The 16084-nt window shown below is 41.6% G+C and overlaps 1 protein-coding gene across 1 annotated transcript; it reads right to left on the reverse strand.

Moving 5' to 3' along the window:
• Positions 1-14075: 14075 nt before the first annotated feature.
• LOC311043389 (eukaryotic translation initiation factor 3 subunit L-like) lies at positions 14076-15725 on the reverse strand (the record flags this gene model as incomplete). The annotated part of the gene is made up of 1 exon (XM_084054616.1): positions 14076-15725. The coding sequence occupies one exon, from the start codon at positions 15723-15725 to the stop codon at positions 14076-14078; it is 1650 nt and encodes a 549-aa protein (XP_083910742.1).
• Positions 15726-16084: the final 359 nt, after the last annotated feature.

Here is a 16084-nt window from a genome sequence, read left to right on the forward strand (position 1 = left end):
CTTGTTACAAGTAAAAGTCCGGAATTACAATTTTGCTTGGGTAAAAGTAAGCCTATTGGTATCAAAATGTACTTAAAGTACCAAAAGTAGAGAGTACTACTCATTATGCAGAATGTCCCATTTCACAAGTTTTCAGATGTATTAAAATATCTCAAAAATCTTTTTAAAATAGTACCTATTTTAAGTAGACGTAAAAGTACAGAACATTTGAAATACTGCAGTAAAGTAAAAGTATCTCAAAATGTTTACTTAAGCACAGTACTTGAGTAAATATACTTTGTTACTTTCCACCACTGCACACACACACACACGCGCATGCACCCACGCAAACACACAGACGCGTTTGAATTACTATACTTGAGAAGACATCAACATTTTAGGGTGCCAATTGAATGTTGTTGGGGTTTTTTTGTTGCCATTTTTAACTATAACTCTAAAGCTTATCTACAAGCTCACAATGTGTTGCGCTGCAACGCTTGTAGATCAGCTATTTTTCACCAGCAACACCAGCAGCAACTAAGTATAAATCATGCACAGCTCCAAACCCATATACAGTACACATACTGTACACTTAACCTCTACATGTCCTAACCCTGACCTGAATCCTTTCCTACTCGTAATTCAACGTCTAGACGTCTTTTTAGCCATAAAACAACCATTACTCTTGTGAGAACCAACACAATTGCACACACACTCAAACACACACAAACACGCACGCGCGCTGTCACACACGCACACACACACACACACACACACACACACACACACACACACACACACACACACACACACACACACACACACACACACACACACACAATTGTGGGATTAGAAGCTGCAGCATTTGGTTGCGCAACCACTGTGTGGTCTGGTGCCTCTCGTCTTGACAGACTGATGTCACATTGTCAGCCAACAGATCTATAAGTCTGGATTTGTAGTAAATAAAAGAGATCTGGACTTCACAACAGGAGGACATTGGTTTGAAAAAACGATCTCCGTCCACACACACACACACACACACACACACACACACACACACACACACACACACACACACACACACACACACACACACACACACACACACACACACACACACACACACACGTAAACGCATTCTACACATGGAGCACATTCCCTATCAGCAGCAGATCAGGAACACGCTTCTGTGTTCAATTCAGCACAAGCTTTCAAAAAACCTGACATAAAAGGTTGTTTCACAGCCGTTGATTCTGGATTTGACCAGTCCGTCTTTATTAATCCATTCAATCCGGGAACTTATCTGTCCCGGATTGTCATTTTAGATTTTAGCTAGTAACCATTATTTTATTTTTTAAGCTCATAGAGCTTGTAGATCTGCTAACTTTTCAAAAACCGTGAAGATTTGTGCAAATCTTTGAATATATACATATTTTTAAGCGAACATTTGTAACTCAAATCTTTGCTTCTGGCGTCCTTGACATGAAAAGGTTTGAGAACCACATAGCAACTTATGTTTTGCAATATCCTTAAGGCCCACATGTTGGGAATCGCTGGTATGTCATCGCTGCTGAAAGCGCTCAGTTTTACAGCGCTGCATGGTTCCACGGAAAAGGGATATGTTTTGAAAGTCTATCACTGCAGAATGTGTTTTCAAAAATCTCAGCGGCCGAAAACACAGTTTGCGAGTGGAATGCGAGGCCCAAGCGTACAGGAAAATGTGCGCTTCGCTAAATATCTATGCTAGTGTGAACAGGGCCTAAAATAAGTCTGGACTGAAATCTGGACTGCATCTTTAATGGGACTCGGACAGTGTAATATGTGCTCTGGGTTTCAGTGTTATGTAATAGAATTCCAACTCTTGACATGAGCATGCCTGAACAAACATGCGCACGCACGCACGCACGCACACACACACACACACACACATACTTTTAAGATTTTATTGTTTGTTTTTAAATCTCGTCACGGGTTAGCTCCATCATATATCTCTGACCTTCTTCAACCTTATGTCCCCACACGATCTTTGAGATCAGCAGATCAATTACTACTTGTGGTCCCTAGATCCAAATTGGTTCATAGGGGGGATCGAGCCTTCTCCGTAGCTGCCCCGAAGCTCTGGAATCAACTTCCCCTCTACATCAAACAGGCTCCCTCTCTTTCTGTTTTTAAAACACGTCTTAAAACACTCTTTTATTCTCAAGCTTTTAATCCGGAGTGAGTTTTAATTTAAGCTTGATTTTCCCCTTTTTATGCGATATTTTAACCCTTTACGCTTATTTCTGTTTGTTCATTTTTTGTGAAGCACTTTGGTCAACTCTGTTGTTTTAAATGTGCTCTATAAATAAATTGGATTGGACATATGGTGACATAAATTCAATGCAAATACTTTAGGGCGGTAAGCCATGGTATCAGGATAGGTTTTCAAAGCAGTATAGCATTGCGTTTGTTATAGTTTTTCAAGCCCATGCATTCCCCAGATGTACAGTGTCAGTAGAGATATCTCTACATGTCAGACTTGCCATACTATCAAGTTGAATTACGTATGAGTCTCCGTTTTAAGTGCTTAATGACACATTGCACTGAGTTGAATGATGTCACTTACCAAACAGACCATGGCCATAGGCCTCAGAGATCAAGTTGATGGACCTCTTGAAGTCCTTGAAGCAATTACTGGGTTGCTGATGGAGTCTTTTTATTGTTCATCCAGTGTCTATTGATCAGATAGGAAACACACAATTGCATAATATTAAATATCTACATATACATACATATACATATGTTTTTTTATTATTATTTATGTATATAAATAAATCCTACTCCTCTGCACCTTAAATGTCCTGGGCTAAGCCCCCATTCTCTCAATATCCTAGAAACACCCATGTTTGCCCTCATAGCTCTCTCTCTCTGTGTGTGTGTGTGTGTGTGTGTGTGTGTGTGTGTGTGTGTGTGTGTGTGTGTGTGTGTGTGTGTGTGTGTGTGTGTGTGTGTGTGTGTGTGTGTGTGTGTGTGTGTGTGTGTGTGTGTGTGTGTGTGTGTGTGTGTGTGTGTGTGTGTGTGTGTGTGTGTGTGTGCGCCATCATCACCATGGGATTATTAATGCTCAGAGGCTCCCAGGCAATTATAAAAATCAAACAGATAACCGGCAACAAATGGCTGCAGCAAATCTGTCATCAAATTAAAGGCAAACCTGCAGCAATCATGCCGGGGACTCCATCTCTGACAGTGTTGTCGAATGGTTTGGTAGAATGTACAGTAGGGGATATAGTATGGTCTTTTTCTTTGCGGAAACATTTTTAAAAAGCGTAAAAATTGATGTTTCTGTCTAATGAGATGTTTTCTGTCTTTAAGTATGCCAATGCTTTTGTACTTTTACTGAAGTACAATGTTGAATACAGGACTTTCACTAAAAAGAGTTTTTCTACATTGTGGTAGTAGTGCTACTTTTACACAATTAGAGACAGTACTTCTTCCACCACTGCGAGCTATATAGCCCGGCTAAACCAGTGGTTCTCAAACTTCTTCATGTCAAGGACCCCCAAAATGATATGTATCTGTCCGGACCCCCATGTCAAAATATTCACTTCCTGGGACCCCCAGAAGTAAAGATTTGAATTGCAAATGTTTGCTTTAAAAATATTATATTCAAAGATTTGCACAAATGTTCACAATTTTTCAAAAATAGCAGATCTACAAGCTCATAGCGTGGCACATGAGCTTGTATATCTGCTACTTTTGAATAGCCAAAGTATAAAAGGTTAAAGCGATTAAAATTATTGTGATGCTATATTAACACATTTTGCTGGGGACCCCTTGGAACCCCCCCCAAGGATCCCTGGGGGTCCCCGGACCCCACTTTGAGAACCAACAGGCTAAACACAAACACTAGAGTGGTGCGTTCACCTTCTCAGATCAGTTTCCAGTGATGGAGGTTCATGGTCAGACAGAGAATGACAGATGGGCGCGCCGGTGGAGGATTTAGCCTACTGTACAATGACAAGGAACAATGTCCATGGGGGGAGGAGAAATCAATTAGAATTGGGTTCTTCCTTATAACTGGATTAATCCCTTAAAGCCCCCGACACATCACCCGTTAAGCCCTTTGTGTTGATGTCTTGGCGCTGCTGCCTCCTCCGGCATCCGGCTCCATTGAGAATGCTATTGTTCAACATGGATGATGTTAGCATAATCCTCTGGAAGCAGTGGTGGAAGAAGTGCAGATTCGTTGTTTTTTTTTTTACACATAACCACTTGAACCAGCGTCCATATTCTGAGGGGAACCTTAGCCAAAAATATCCGATCTACAAGCTCACAATGCGTCACGTCGTGACACATTGTGAGCTTGTAGATCGGATTGTTTTTGGCGAAAATATCTGGTGTCGACGGAAAAAGTGGTCAAAGTACAGTTGTAACTCAAGTTCAGTTCTCTAAGACTAAAGGGGGTTTAAGTGGTTAAATAAAAGTAGCATTACCACAATATAAACATACTCTTCTAAAGTAAAAGGCTTGTACTAAAGTAAAGTATAAAATGATTATGCAATACAGTATATGGCCTGTTTTAGCATTAGTTATTTTGATTATTGGTACCGGTCATCATCAGTCATTTCTTTGTATATTTAATGTAGGCTATATGTCATATCTGCCCTGGGCAATTTTTATTTACAAAGTCTAAAAGACAAACATAAATATAATTTTTATTGTATGTTCCTATGTTGAATGCCAGAAACACAAATACATAAATCATTAATTGCATGCATTTGTATGACAATGAATCATTGACAGCCCTAGTGTCTCACTCAACTGACTATCAGTGTAGCTTCCAGGTAGCTCCTCAGGCTAGTTGTTGTTGCCCTCTGGTGTTTGGCAGCATCAACAACTCCTATCACTGCATCCCCTTTCTTTAGATGGTTCTCAACCAGTGGTTTGGGCGGCACCAGTGGTCCTTGAGGGGGTTCCAGGTGGTCCCCAGCTATTAAATGATGGAGAGTTGGTAACCAAATGGACCCTTATAGATCTTTAACTCTTGAGAGTGTAAAAGGGTTGAAAACCACTGCTTTAGATGTAAACTAACACAAACAAATCTTTCATTTAACCACTTCAACTATAGTACAGCATTTTCATCATGTAAACATGAATAAAAATGTCTATCAAACTTGGGCATTCATTATTTTAATCAAATGTCATGGTCTTATAGTATGTCACACTTCTATTATTTTGTTAATTTTTTCCCTCTCTTTTCCCCCCCTTCTTAAACGTGCCTGTTTAATTTCAGTCTTTTTATGTACAAAAACGATACAGCTCAGTTCTCTTGTATCAGGTGCTTTGACCAGCTCTTCGCAGCACAGGTGTAAGTAAATGTATTTGATGAGTGGGTCAGCTCGCTCCTTCAATACTTCTCAGGAATTAACTTATTAAATTATCCACTGACTGTGAATCACTTCCTCCAGAACTGTGGCTTTCTTGTTCCAGTTGTTCTGCTGTTCCAATATTCTTGCTATAGTGGCACTACACTTCTTGACGATTTGACACAGTTAGATTTTTATCTCAGCCAGAAAATTGTGGTCGGGCCTATATTACACACAAAACATTAAATAAATAGAAACACCATATATCATGAACGCAACCTCCAATCATCCCCAAATTTGGAATCGCATGTTGAGGGGCCTCCGCACAGCGTACCGCCAAAAGCGCTTTCACACAAGCGCAAACTGCTGCACCATCTGACATAAAACTCAATTCCCCCCCGAAGCTTCCTAAATTCCTCGTGTCCTGACGGCTGCACCCCACCACTGACACAGCCCAGGGTATAGGCAACCCAGCCAGGTGGAGATCTGCGCTCTGAGGAACACACTATTCTAGTTTGGAACCCAATCTTGGCGGCACAAAGCCCAATTAAACCCAAAGCTTTAAATAAAGAAAACCAACAGAGCAGAATAAAGTGCATCCCCTTGAAAGTCAGAGGACGACCCAGCAGGCTACACACTGAACAAAGAGCCAAACGACAGTCAGCATCTCTTGGTGCTCTCCTTCCACGCAGTCAGATAGTCCCCTCATGCGGAAAAATAACTGGATTAAGATAACGAGGTGAGCTCACTAAACCAAGCATATAATTAACTGTGTTTGTCTCTGCCGCCGAACAGAATACGCCGCAATAAACAAATGGCTGTTTTCTTTTATTCTCTGTGGGGGAGTTACAGCAAGCAAAGACAAGTCATTTTACACACTGCTGATTCAATAGTCTTGCAATTAACTTCCAAAAGCACGTGTTCTTGAGCTCCAAAAGCCCATAGTTATTGAAAAATCAAAAAGGTGGAATACGTAGGTTATTTATCTAATAAATAAAGGCTCTAATGGTTATGGCAGGGGTTCTCAAAGTGGAGTCCGGGGACCCCCAGGGGTCCTTGAAGGGGATCCAGTGGGTCCCCAGCTAAATGATTGATGGTTACGGACCAAAATGGTCCCTTACAGGTCTGTAACTCGTGTACAAATGGAACCAAAGCGGTACACTTTGGTTCCATTTGAACGGTTACAATATGGGGGTGTCTGTGGCCTACAGTAATTCATTCCATACTGCAGGTGCATGAAAATAAAAAGGTTTGACAACCACATGTATAGAGTTATATCTTTATTTATACAAAGCCATTCGGTTTCTGCTAAACATTTTGGGCCGTGATTGTTTCAGCGTTCAAAGTAAAAAGAAGCCTTTCACTGTATAGCTCATACTGAAAGGCAGTGGTATAAAGTAACTTAGCACATTTACTCAAGTACTGTAACTGTTGACCTGGTTTCATTTGCAGGACAAGGTCACATGGTTGGAGGAACCGTCCTATAAGGTCACAAGTACGATTTCCAATTTTCAGTACTTTCACTTCTACTCCACTACATCTCAGAGGCAAATATTGTACTTTTAAAACTTTCGTTACTAGTTACTTTGTAGTTTTTGATTATTATTACAAAACACACATTAACCACTTCAGCCCTATATACATTTCGGCCTTTTGAAAATAGCCGATCTACAAGCTCATAAATGCGTCGCGCATTTCAAAAGTTGTGAAATGGGACATTCTGCATAATGAGTACTGTTACTTTTGTACTTTAAGTACATGTTGATACCAATACTTTTGCACTTCTAATCAAGTACATTTTGAATTGCGGACTTTCACTGTAACAGAGTATTTCTACATTGCAGTATTGATACTTTTACTTAATCAAGAAATATGAGTACTTTTTCCACCACTGCTGAAAGGCAGAGAGTCTATCCTCTCCGCTTTCCAGTGGAGTGCAAATGATTGAAAATGACCTGCAACCACAACAAACATGAGCTCCAATGTGGGCCTTCAATCAGCGCTAATCGCCTCAAATTGAGCGCTTGCAGGGATTTACGGGGAAAAGCCCACATGCACATGGTGTTGCATAACTCTGCGCCCTTTGTCCACCTGTTTCTGCATAAAGCAGCCATACTGCACAAATCAGTGACAACGGCTGACAAAGTGCCGTGCCGTGCTAAATACCATTTAGTAACCGTTGGTGGCAACACAGGGCAAAAGGGACTTTTGTTGTGTTTTGTGATGGGAGTGTGTGTGAGTTTATCTACAGCAGCAGGAATCTCAGAATAATTTGACCAAATAAGTATGGCAAATCAGACATTTGGTTGAAGTAAATAAATAAATAAACACTAGAAAAGGTGCTCCTCGGAGCACAAGTCTCCGCCAGCAGACTTGTGTTGGGAATGTTGGGAATGTTCTAATTCTTACAAAAAATAGAACATGTTACTGTGTCATAGTAACATGACACAAGTGTCCTATCCGTCTGTATAAGTGTCCTATCCGTCCTGTCTGTATAAGTGTCCTATCCGTCCTGTCTGTATAAGTGTCCTATCCGTCCTGTCTGTATAAGTGTCCTATCCGTCCTGTCTATGTAAGTGTCCTATCCGTCCTGTCTGTATAAGTGTCCTATCCGTCCTGTCTACATTATGTAAGTGTCCTATCCGTCCTGTCTGTGTAAGTGTCCTATCTGTCCTGTCTGTGTAAGTGTCCTATCCAATTGTTACAGTATCCGCCATTTCTCAGCCATTTCGTGATTATTCCTGTCTTACCTCACTTTGAAAGAGGCAAAGACTCTTTCAAAGTGACACATGTATTTATAGCCTGTTATATGTCACTAGCCAATCAGATCACACTATTTCACCGTATTGTCAAGTGTCACGTGAGGCTCGACCAATGCTTGCTTGGCTGACGGAAAGTGAAAACAAACTCTCCTGGCGGAGACAATAAGCAACAACAACCAATCTTCTCCAACAGGCCAAAAAACATACATCGCAGCATCCAATGGTATCAACGTATTGAGGTAATCCTCTTAAAAGTAAAAAAAAAAAAAAAAAAAAAGAGGGTTTTGATTGATCAAATCCTTGAGATTATGTGCCGGTTGTACTGTCAGAATGGAGGATGAAGAGACTATCTGAATGGAGGATGAAGAGATCAACTCATATTTCAGGAATACTAAGTCCTCCCACCCTTCAAACCACTTTGCTGGGATCAGAATGCATAAGTCATTAACTGGAATTGAATCAGACTAGCCTGGCCTAAATACAAGCCACTAGGCACCTAATGTATCGATTAGTGAAATCTAAGTCAATTAGTCCATTTTGTACCGTCTAACCATTATGAATGCCGCCGGTGTCCCCGTTTCAAGGGAAAAGGTCCACAATCTACAAGCTCACAACCTTGTGGATCTGCTATTTTTGCCACACGACACCAAGTATAAAATAGGGCTCAAGTGTCTTAAATCTGATGGCCTGCTAAAGGTAGGGAGATGATTTACCTGGTCTTGACTGGTTTAGCTAAGTACTAAAATGTTTGAAAAATAGCAGATCTACAAGCTCACAACGCGTCGCATCGCGACACGTTGTATGTATAAAATAGGGCTAAAGGGGTTAGAGTATGTTTTACAATATAATAATTCATATTTGCAAAGTACCATAAACGTAAAAGTACCATATTTGCCTCTGAGATGTAGTGGATACTCCAGTAAAGTAAAAAATACCGCACAACTGTACTTAAGTAGAGTACTTAGTTACACCACTGCATATTATTGACCCATGAGCCTATAGTCGATATCCATCCAATTGCTTTATAGTAATAAAACAAGGTCTGCCACCATACGCTCCAAGCATAACCATGTCCTCAAATGCTTCTCTAAATCACCCGGCACTCTCCACACATAGAAGATGATTGCTTTGGGCCCCCCGGAGCGGTACAGTTGCCCGTGACCCCCCGTGACCTCTCATCTCATGTGAACAACAGGGATCACTCTGTGGTGACAGACAGTGACCGCTATGGGAGATGTTCACGGCGAGGTCAGCGGACACCTTAGCCCTGTAAGACTGGGTAACACATCTTGTGTAATTTTAAGATGTCAAGAGTGCCGCACTATGAGCTTGTCGATCTGCTATTTTTTGAAAAAGAAGCGTGAAAATGTGCATGAATATATATTTTAAAGCGAACATTTGTAACTCAAATCTTTGCTTCTGGGGATTCTACAAATGTCTTCTAAATCCTAACAGTTTTTTTTGTTTGTTTTTTTAACTTATGTTGCTATAATATCAGTGGTTCTCAAACCTTTTCATGTCAAGGACCTCCCAAAATGATATGTATTTGAGACCCCACCCATCTCAAAATATTTTGTTCCAGGGACCCCCCCCCCCCCCCCCCGCCCCCAGAAGCAAAGATTTGACTTAGAAATGTATATTCAAAGATTTGCACACGTTTCCCCCCCAAAAATAGCAGATCTACAGGCTCATAGCGCAGCACTCGGTGCCACGCTATGAGCTTGTATATCTGCTATTTTTGATTATCCCAAAGAAATCTTAAAAGTGACACAGATGCACGTTCCCGGTCTTAATGGGTTAGGAGAACATATCATCCTGATGAAGTTGGATGGACTGAGTGACGGAGTTGCATTTTCTAGTTGACTGACTGTGTTGCCAGGCGGACACCCCGAAGCCTTTGGCAGCTATCAGACCTGATCTGTTCTGAATGTACACTGTCAAATTCACTGTCTTTATTTAGCCATTGTAACTCAAGAGAGTGTGCACATTTAACCAAATGGACCCGTATAACTCTTGGAGAGACAGACAGACAGATATCAGACCTTGTCATATAAATGTCCTACATTCACAACCAGCTATAATGCTTTGGAAGCCGCTCTTTACTGTTAACTGTGTAACTGCAGTGGTGTAAAGTACTTGAGTACTGTACTGTAGTACAATTTTGATGTATTTTGACTTTACTGGAGTATTTTCAATTTTCAGCACTTTTACTTCTACTCCACTACATCTCAGAGGCAAATATTGTACTTTTACTCCAATACAATGATTTGAAAACTTTAGTTACTAGTTACTTTGTAGATTTTGATTTACTATTACAAAACCACTTCAGCCCTATATACATTTCGGCCATTTGAAAATAGCCGATCTACAAGCTCACAATGCGTCGCGATGTTCCCGGTATAAATGGGTTAAGAAGAAAAAAAACATGTGACAGTCATTCCTCATGAATCAGGTCATGAATGAATGAATCACAGTGCACATGCTATGATGACTGATGACTGATGCTGGAATGTAGACCTGTTAATAACCACTTGGGTTATTCTGATCGTGGTCAAACTGGGTCACACGCTACATCTCAGAGGCAAATATCGGAGGCCTACTTTACTCCACTACAATTATTTGGTCATTTTAATGACAAGTTACTTGAAGTTCAATTAGGACCATTTAGATGTAATTACTGTATGACAATTTATCAAGCCCTATTTTATACTTTGGCTATTCAAAAATAGCAGATCTACTCGTTGTGAACTTGCAGATCTGGTATTTTCATGTTGTTTTGTTTTGAAAAAACGTGCATGTGAAATGGTACATTCTGCATAATGAGTAATTTTACCTTTGGTACATTAAGTATATTTTGATGACAATACTTTTGTACACTCAAGTAAAAGTCTTAATACAGAACTTTCTACATTGCGTTATTGCTACCTCTATTTAAAACAAAAAAAACAAAAAAAATCTACTCCCTCCAGCACAACAAATAGATCTGTGGTAATTAAACAATATTACACGAGAGACAGGGTAGCTTTACCATGATTATTGGCACGACAGTGATGCTGTCAGGAACGAGGCTCCACTCAGCCAAGTTCCCCCAGCATTAACTGAAGCTCCAATAATCATCATGGTAAAGCACAGCCACCCTCGGGTGTAATATTGCAATTATACAACAGTTACTGTTAAATGTGTTTTGTGACCTGAACACATTGTCTGTCATCTGTCCAACCAATACACCACTGTAACAGGCTCGACAGTTGGACAGACGACAGCCAAAGTCACTAAACACATTTCATTTCCATGCGGCCGTACGCTGTTTGCCATTCATTTGGTGTACACAGTATACCAGTGGTTCCATAGCGTTTTAGCTCGAGAGCCAAAAGATACATTTTATGTGAAAATAAAACTAGAGAAAATAGAAAAATAACTTGTACATCTGCTATTTTCAAAACGTTTTTGTTTGTTTATTACTCATGGAAGTTCTTTGATTTTTTTTTGTATCCATGAAATTATTTAGAAAAATGTTATAGCTTTCTTTTGTCCTTAAAGTCTTTTGAATGTATTAATTTATTTTGAATCTCTAGGAATCGATAAAAAGGGATGTTTACTCGTAAAAATGGGTTCACAACCCACAAATGGGTCCCGACAACAACTTTTTTCCGGACAGTGGCTCTCTCCCTGAATCATTGTGGAGATGACTGATTTATCCTGTGTGCACAACAGGTGTGCAGCACTCAGCTGAGTCCGGTCATAGTTTGACTCAGGCCAGGTGTGACTGCTTAAATCAGCCATCCTCCATCCCACAACAATGTTTTTGTAATTTCAGTTTTTTTGTTTCCAAATAAACTAGACCTTTCCAATTTCTTCATTTATTTTGTTCTGTATCGTCTTTTTTATTGGAGGGTCCAAGAAGAGTTGTTTATTAATATTAATTATGCTGATATGTTGGATATTAATGACTCACAACTTATTAACTGTTTATTTTGTCTCTTTATTTGTTTATAAAGAGATATTTAAACTGGCAAACTACTTAGAGAAAGCCATGTACAGCCAGCAGGGGATATGTACCCTGTTTTGTTTTGTTTTGTTGTATGATCAGCAATACCGGTAACCGTTGTTTGTTTCAAAACATTTACTTCTGAATATTGTCATTATGAATGAAAAGGTGTCATAATATAATCCCATGAGGAATGGGTGATGAGGTGGCATGACACAAAAATAAAATAATGAATTCAATTCATTAATTTGAATTAGATTATTGGAATTCTGTGATTCCATTTTCTGTATGCTTGCCCTATAAAATGAAAACAAAGCTGCTGTCTGTCCGTCCGTCCGTCTATCAGTCCCAGTCCTATGAACGCAATATCTCAGGAATTTCATGACATTTAGAACAAACAATTACATGATTAGAATTTGGTTGTCAAAGATGAAAGGTCAAGGTCACTGTGACCTCACCAAACATGTCATTTTCAATTGGAACAAGGTCTTCTGGGGCTTTAATGCTGAAATGGTATGAGTAGGTCAGGTGGTATTGTTCCATTGCACGTGGATGGCATTAGAAGCAGATTTTCTGATGTAAAATGTGTCACCATGTTGAATTATTGAATACTCAACCTTGATTGAAAACAGCTAAAAAAACTAAAGTTTAAAAAAAACTAAAGAAACGTGTGCTCCTCTGAGCGCAGATCTCCACCAGGCCTGGACTGGTTGGCTACTCAGGGCTGTGTCAGTCGTGGGGTGCAGCAGCCGCCAGGACACGAGAAAACTGCGGGGGGAAATAGTAGTACAGGCAGTTTGTACAGGCAGCGTAACTTTCTTCATGGGGCCTGCGGCCCCATCTTTTGGCTGCCTGTAATAAATTGGGGATGATTGGCAGTCATCTACAGTATGATGCCAGTGATGTGACGTCAGTCACGTCCATATTTGGGCAAGGTTTCAGCCCAGTCCGACCTGCATTGACTTCCAGTATAGAATGTGAGTTATATACTCTTACGTGAAAGCAAATTTGAGGAGTTACTTCCTTGGCCTTACTGGAGGCCTGCACAAGACATTTGCCGCTGATTGGTCCTGTGGCAAGATTACCTGCGGACGGACAGACAGACGCACAGAAACCTTTTTTTTTTTTTTGCGCCTTTATCGAAAATACTTTACAATGTGCATTACGTTCACCCATTCACACTCCAATGATAAAGGAAACCATGAAAGGCACCAACCTGCTCAATGGGAGCAGTTAGGTTCAGTGTCTTGCTCAAGGACACTTCGACACTAACCCAGGGGGACTGAACTGGTAATCTTTCGATTCCCAGTCAGCCACTCTACCTCCTGAGCAACTTGCTGCCCCGGAGGGACAGACACACAACTGCTTGTCGCCCCTTAGGAGCCATGCTGTAAAAAAAAAAAGGACTTCTCTTGGGGCATTTCACCATTGTAAGATCACCTTCCAGGCATTTTTGCAGTCCCAAAGTGCTTTTCTCTTTTGACAAACTCTCACTCCACAGCAAATTCCTCCTCCCCATGATTTCTCCATTGCTCTTGATCCACAACACCCACACGCTTCATCTGGTTCCCTCACCTTCCCCCTGTTGTCACTGCTGTTATAATAATAATACATTTTATTTGTATTGCACGTTTCATTCACTTCAGTCTAATTCAATGATTCTCAAACATAAAAATGTCAAGGACCTCCCTTAGCCCTTGTAAGGGTCAATTTAGAACCCCCTCAAGGAACCCTGGACCACACTTGTCCTGGGGAGTACAAAGGACCCCAATGGAAACAAGCCATAGGCTTTCTTGGGTTTAGAATCCTCTTAGCAGACCTTGTATTTAACTGTGCTTTCCTTTTTTGCAAACTGCTAATAAAGTATTCAATCAATCAAGCAATCACTTTGAGAACCACTGGTCTGATTCATTGGCGGCGCTGCCTGAGTTTTGAGCCTTCGGGCAGCATTCTGGTGGGCTGGAGAAGGCCTCGATCTCATCACCAACGTGTTGGTCTGACTCACCGGGCGGTAGCCGTCGGTGTTACAGAGCTGCTGCCACTTACTGACATCTTCTTCAACTTTCTGTTCAACTCTTCTAATTTATGGATCTGTCTGATGAAAAAGTCTCCGTAGCGATGGGCGACTTTTGTGTCAGCGATGTGGATAATGTCCTTGTCGATGTAAAAGTCAAGGTCGGAGGAAGACTGGACCTCTCCGTCCAGGGCCGAGACGCCGCCTGTCCACACCAGTTTCTTCATCTTGTGTTTGAAGACGAGGAGCTGGATGCGTAACTCCTGTTCTGTCATGTCCAGGAAACCTGCCAGCTTTGCCACTGGCATGGTGGTGTACAACCTCAGGAAACTGCGGATGGTGGAGAGCTGGGCCTGTTGCTGTACATCCTCGGAAAACAACTTCAGCTGCTTCTGGTAGGGCTCTTTGTGGAAGTTGGGATGGATGGTGTCGTAGTTGGGCATCACGGGGGACAGGAACTTGGGGCACGAGAAGTGGAACACTTCTGTAAACACCTGCAGGTCTCCCTTCTCCATCCTCAGTATCTTGTCTCCGTACTTCTCCATCAGCTGGGGGTGGACGCTCTCGTCAATGCGCATGGGGTACATGGTGTGAGCGATGGCCAGCAGACCATGCACCTTATCATTTTGCTTGTCTATCATCACGTATTTGTATGTGGACTTGTGGAACATGTTCCTGGCCCTCTCGATGTGAAGTAGGCTGTTCGCAAAGACGTGGATGGCATCCTGGTACCTGCTCATCATCAAGTAGGCAAAGCCCACATAGTAGTGAATGGTGATCTGGCACTCAGGAACACGGGAGTACATGCTCTTCTTGTTCAACTGGATCTTCTCCAGGACTTTGACGGCCTGGTAGTAATCACCAAGCAGAGAGTGCAGCCTCGACAGGCCCACCAGGCTGAAGTAGCCCAGGGTTTTGTACAGGGAGTGACGGCCATACTCTCCAGCAACACTCTCTGGATCTCCTCCACTGGTGGAGACTTCCAGCTGACGGTTGATGTTACTCTTGTCCACCAGGGAGTGCAGAACGTTGAGCACACTGTGCACGTTCCAGATCTTTGGGTTTTTTCTCAGGAACTCGATCTCCTCCTCTAACTTCTTGGCCGTCTTGCAGCGGTACTGGCTGAAGGATTGGAACTGGTAAATGAACTCGTCAATGATGTCCCACAGCCACTGCTCGGGCAGTTCCAATGGGACGGGACCGTCAGCATTGATAATGTGGTTGAAGAGGTTGCAGTAATTGTAGAACGACTCAATCCTCTGGTCCAAAGTGGGCCCGTTACTGACTCTGGCGTAGATGTGTCTGTAGTACAGTTCCTTGTAAAGGATAAGGAACAATGCGTCATTGCTAACAAGGGAAGCAATCGTCTCAGCCTCTGGCCAAGGAGAGGTCTTGAAGTGGTTGTCGGTCAGCTTGTTCCAGTTGTTCTCGTACAAATCTTGAATATCTGAGATCTTCTGTTTGATGCTCTCACCGCTGGACACGCGGTTGGACTGCTTCTGGTCGATGGGGGCCGAGATGGTTTTCTGGAAATGCAGCAGGAACTTCTTGATCACCTCCTTTGGGTCACCTGTGTGCAGGTTGTGATCGTTGGTGTACGAAAAAGAACTGTACTCTTGTTCGTCATGGTACAACATGATGCAAACCGCTAGACCTCCTTAAAGTGAATTGAACAACCACACCAGACCTATATACAGTGGAAAGGCTACAGATCTGACTCGTCACGGCTTATTGATGACGTATGCCTTCCTATACATATATATATATATATATATACATTTGCACTATGTTGAGGCCACAAATGCCACCCTTTCAACATTGGCCTATTATAGTGTCACCAGGAGGCCCGTTTCTTTATAGTCTTTATATAGAGTTTATATCACTTCTACAAATGTTGTCCAAACATCACACAAAATCAGTACAAATGATCTCTTTAGTTAAGTGATCAAGACGGATCCGTCCGATCCGCCTGATTTTTCACATTCCAGCCTGATTG

The sequence above is a fragment of the Gymnoscopelus microlampas genome (assembly GCF_963454915.1).
Source record: "Gymnoscopelus microlampas genome assembly, chromosome: 4".
Taxonomy (NCBI): domain Eukaryota; kingdom Metazoa; phylum Chordata; class Actinopteri; order Myctophiformes; family Myctophidae; genus Gymnoscopelus; species Gymnoscopelus microlampas.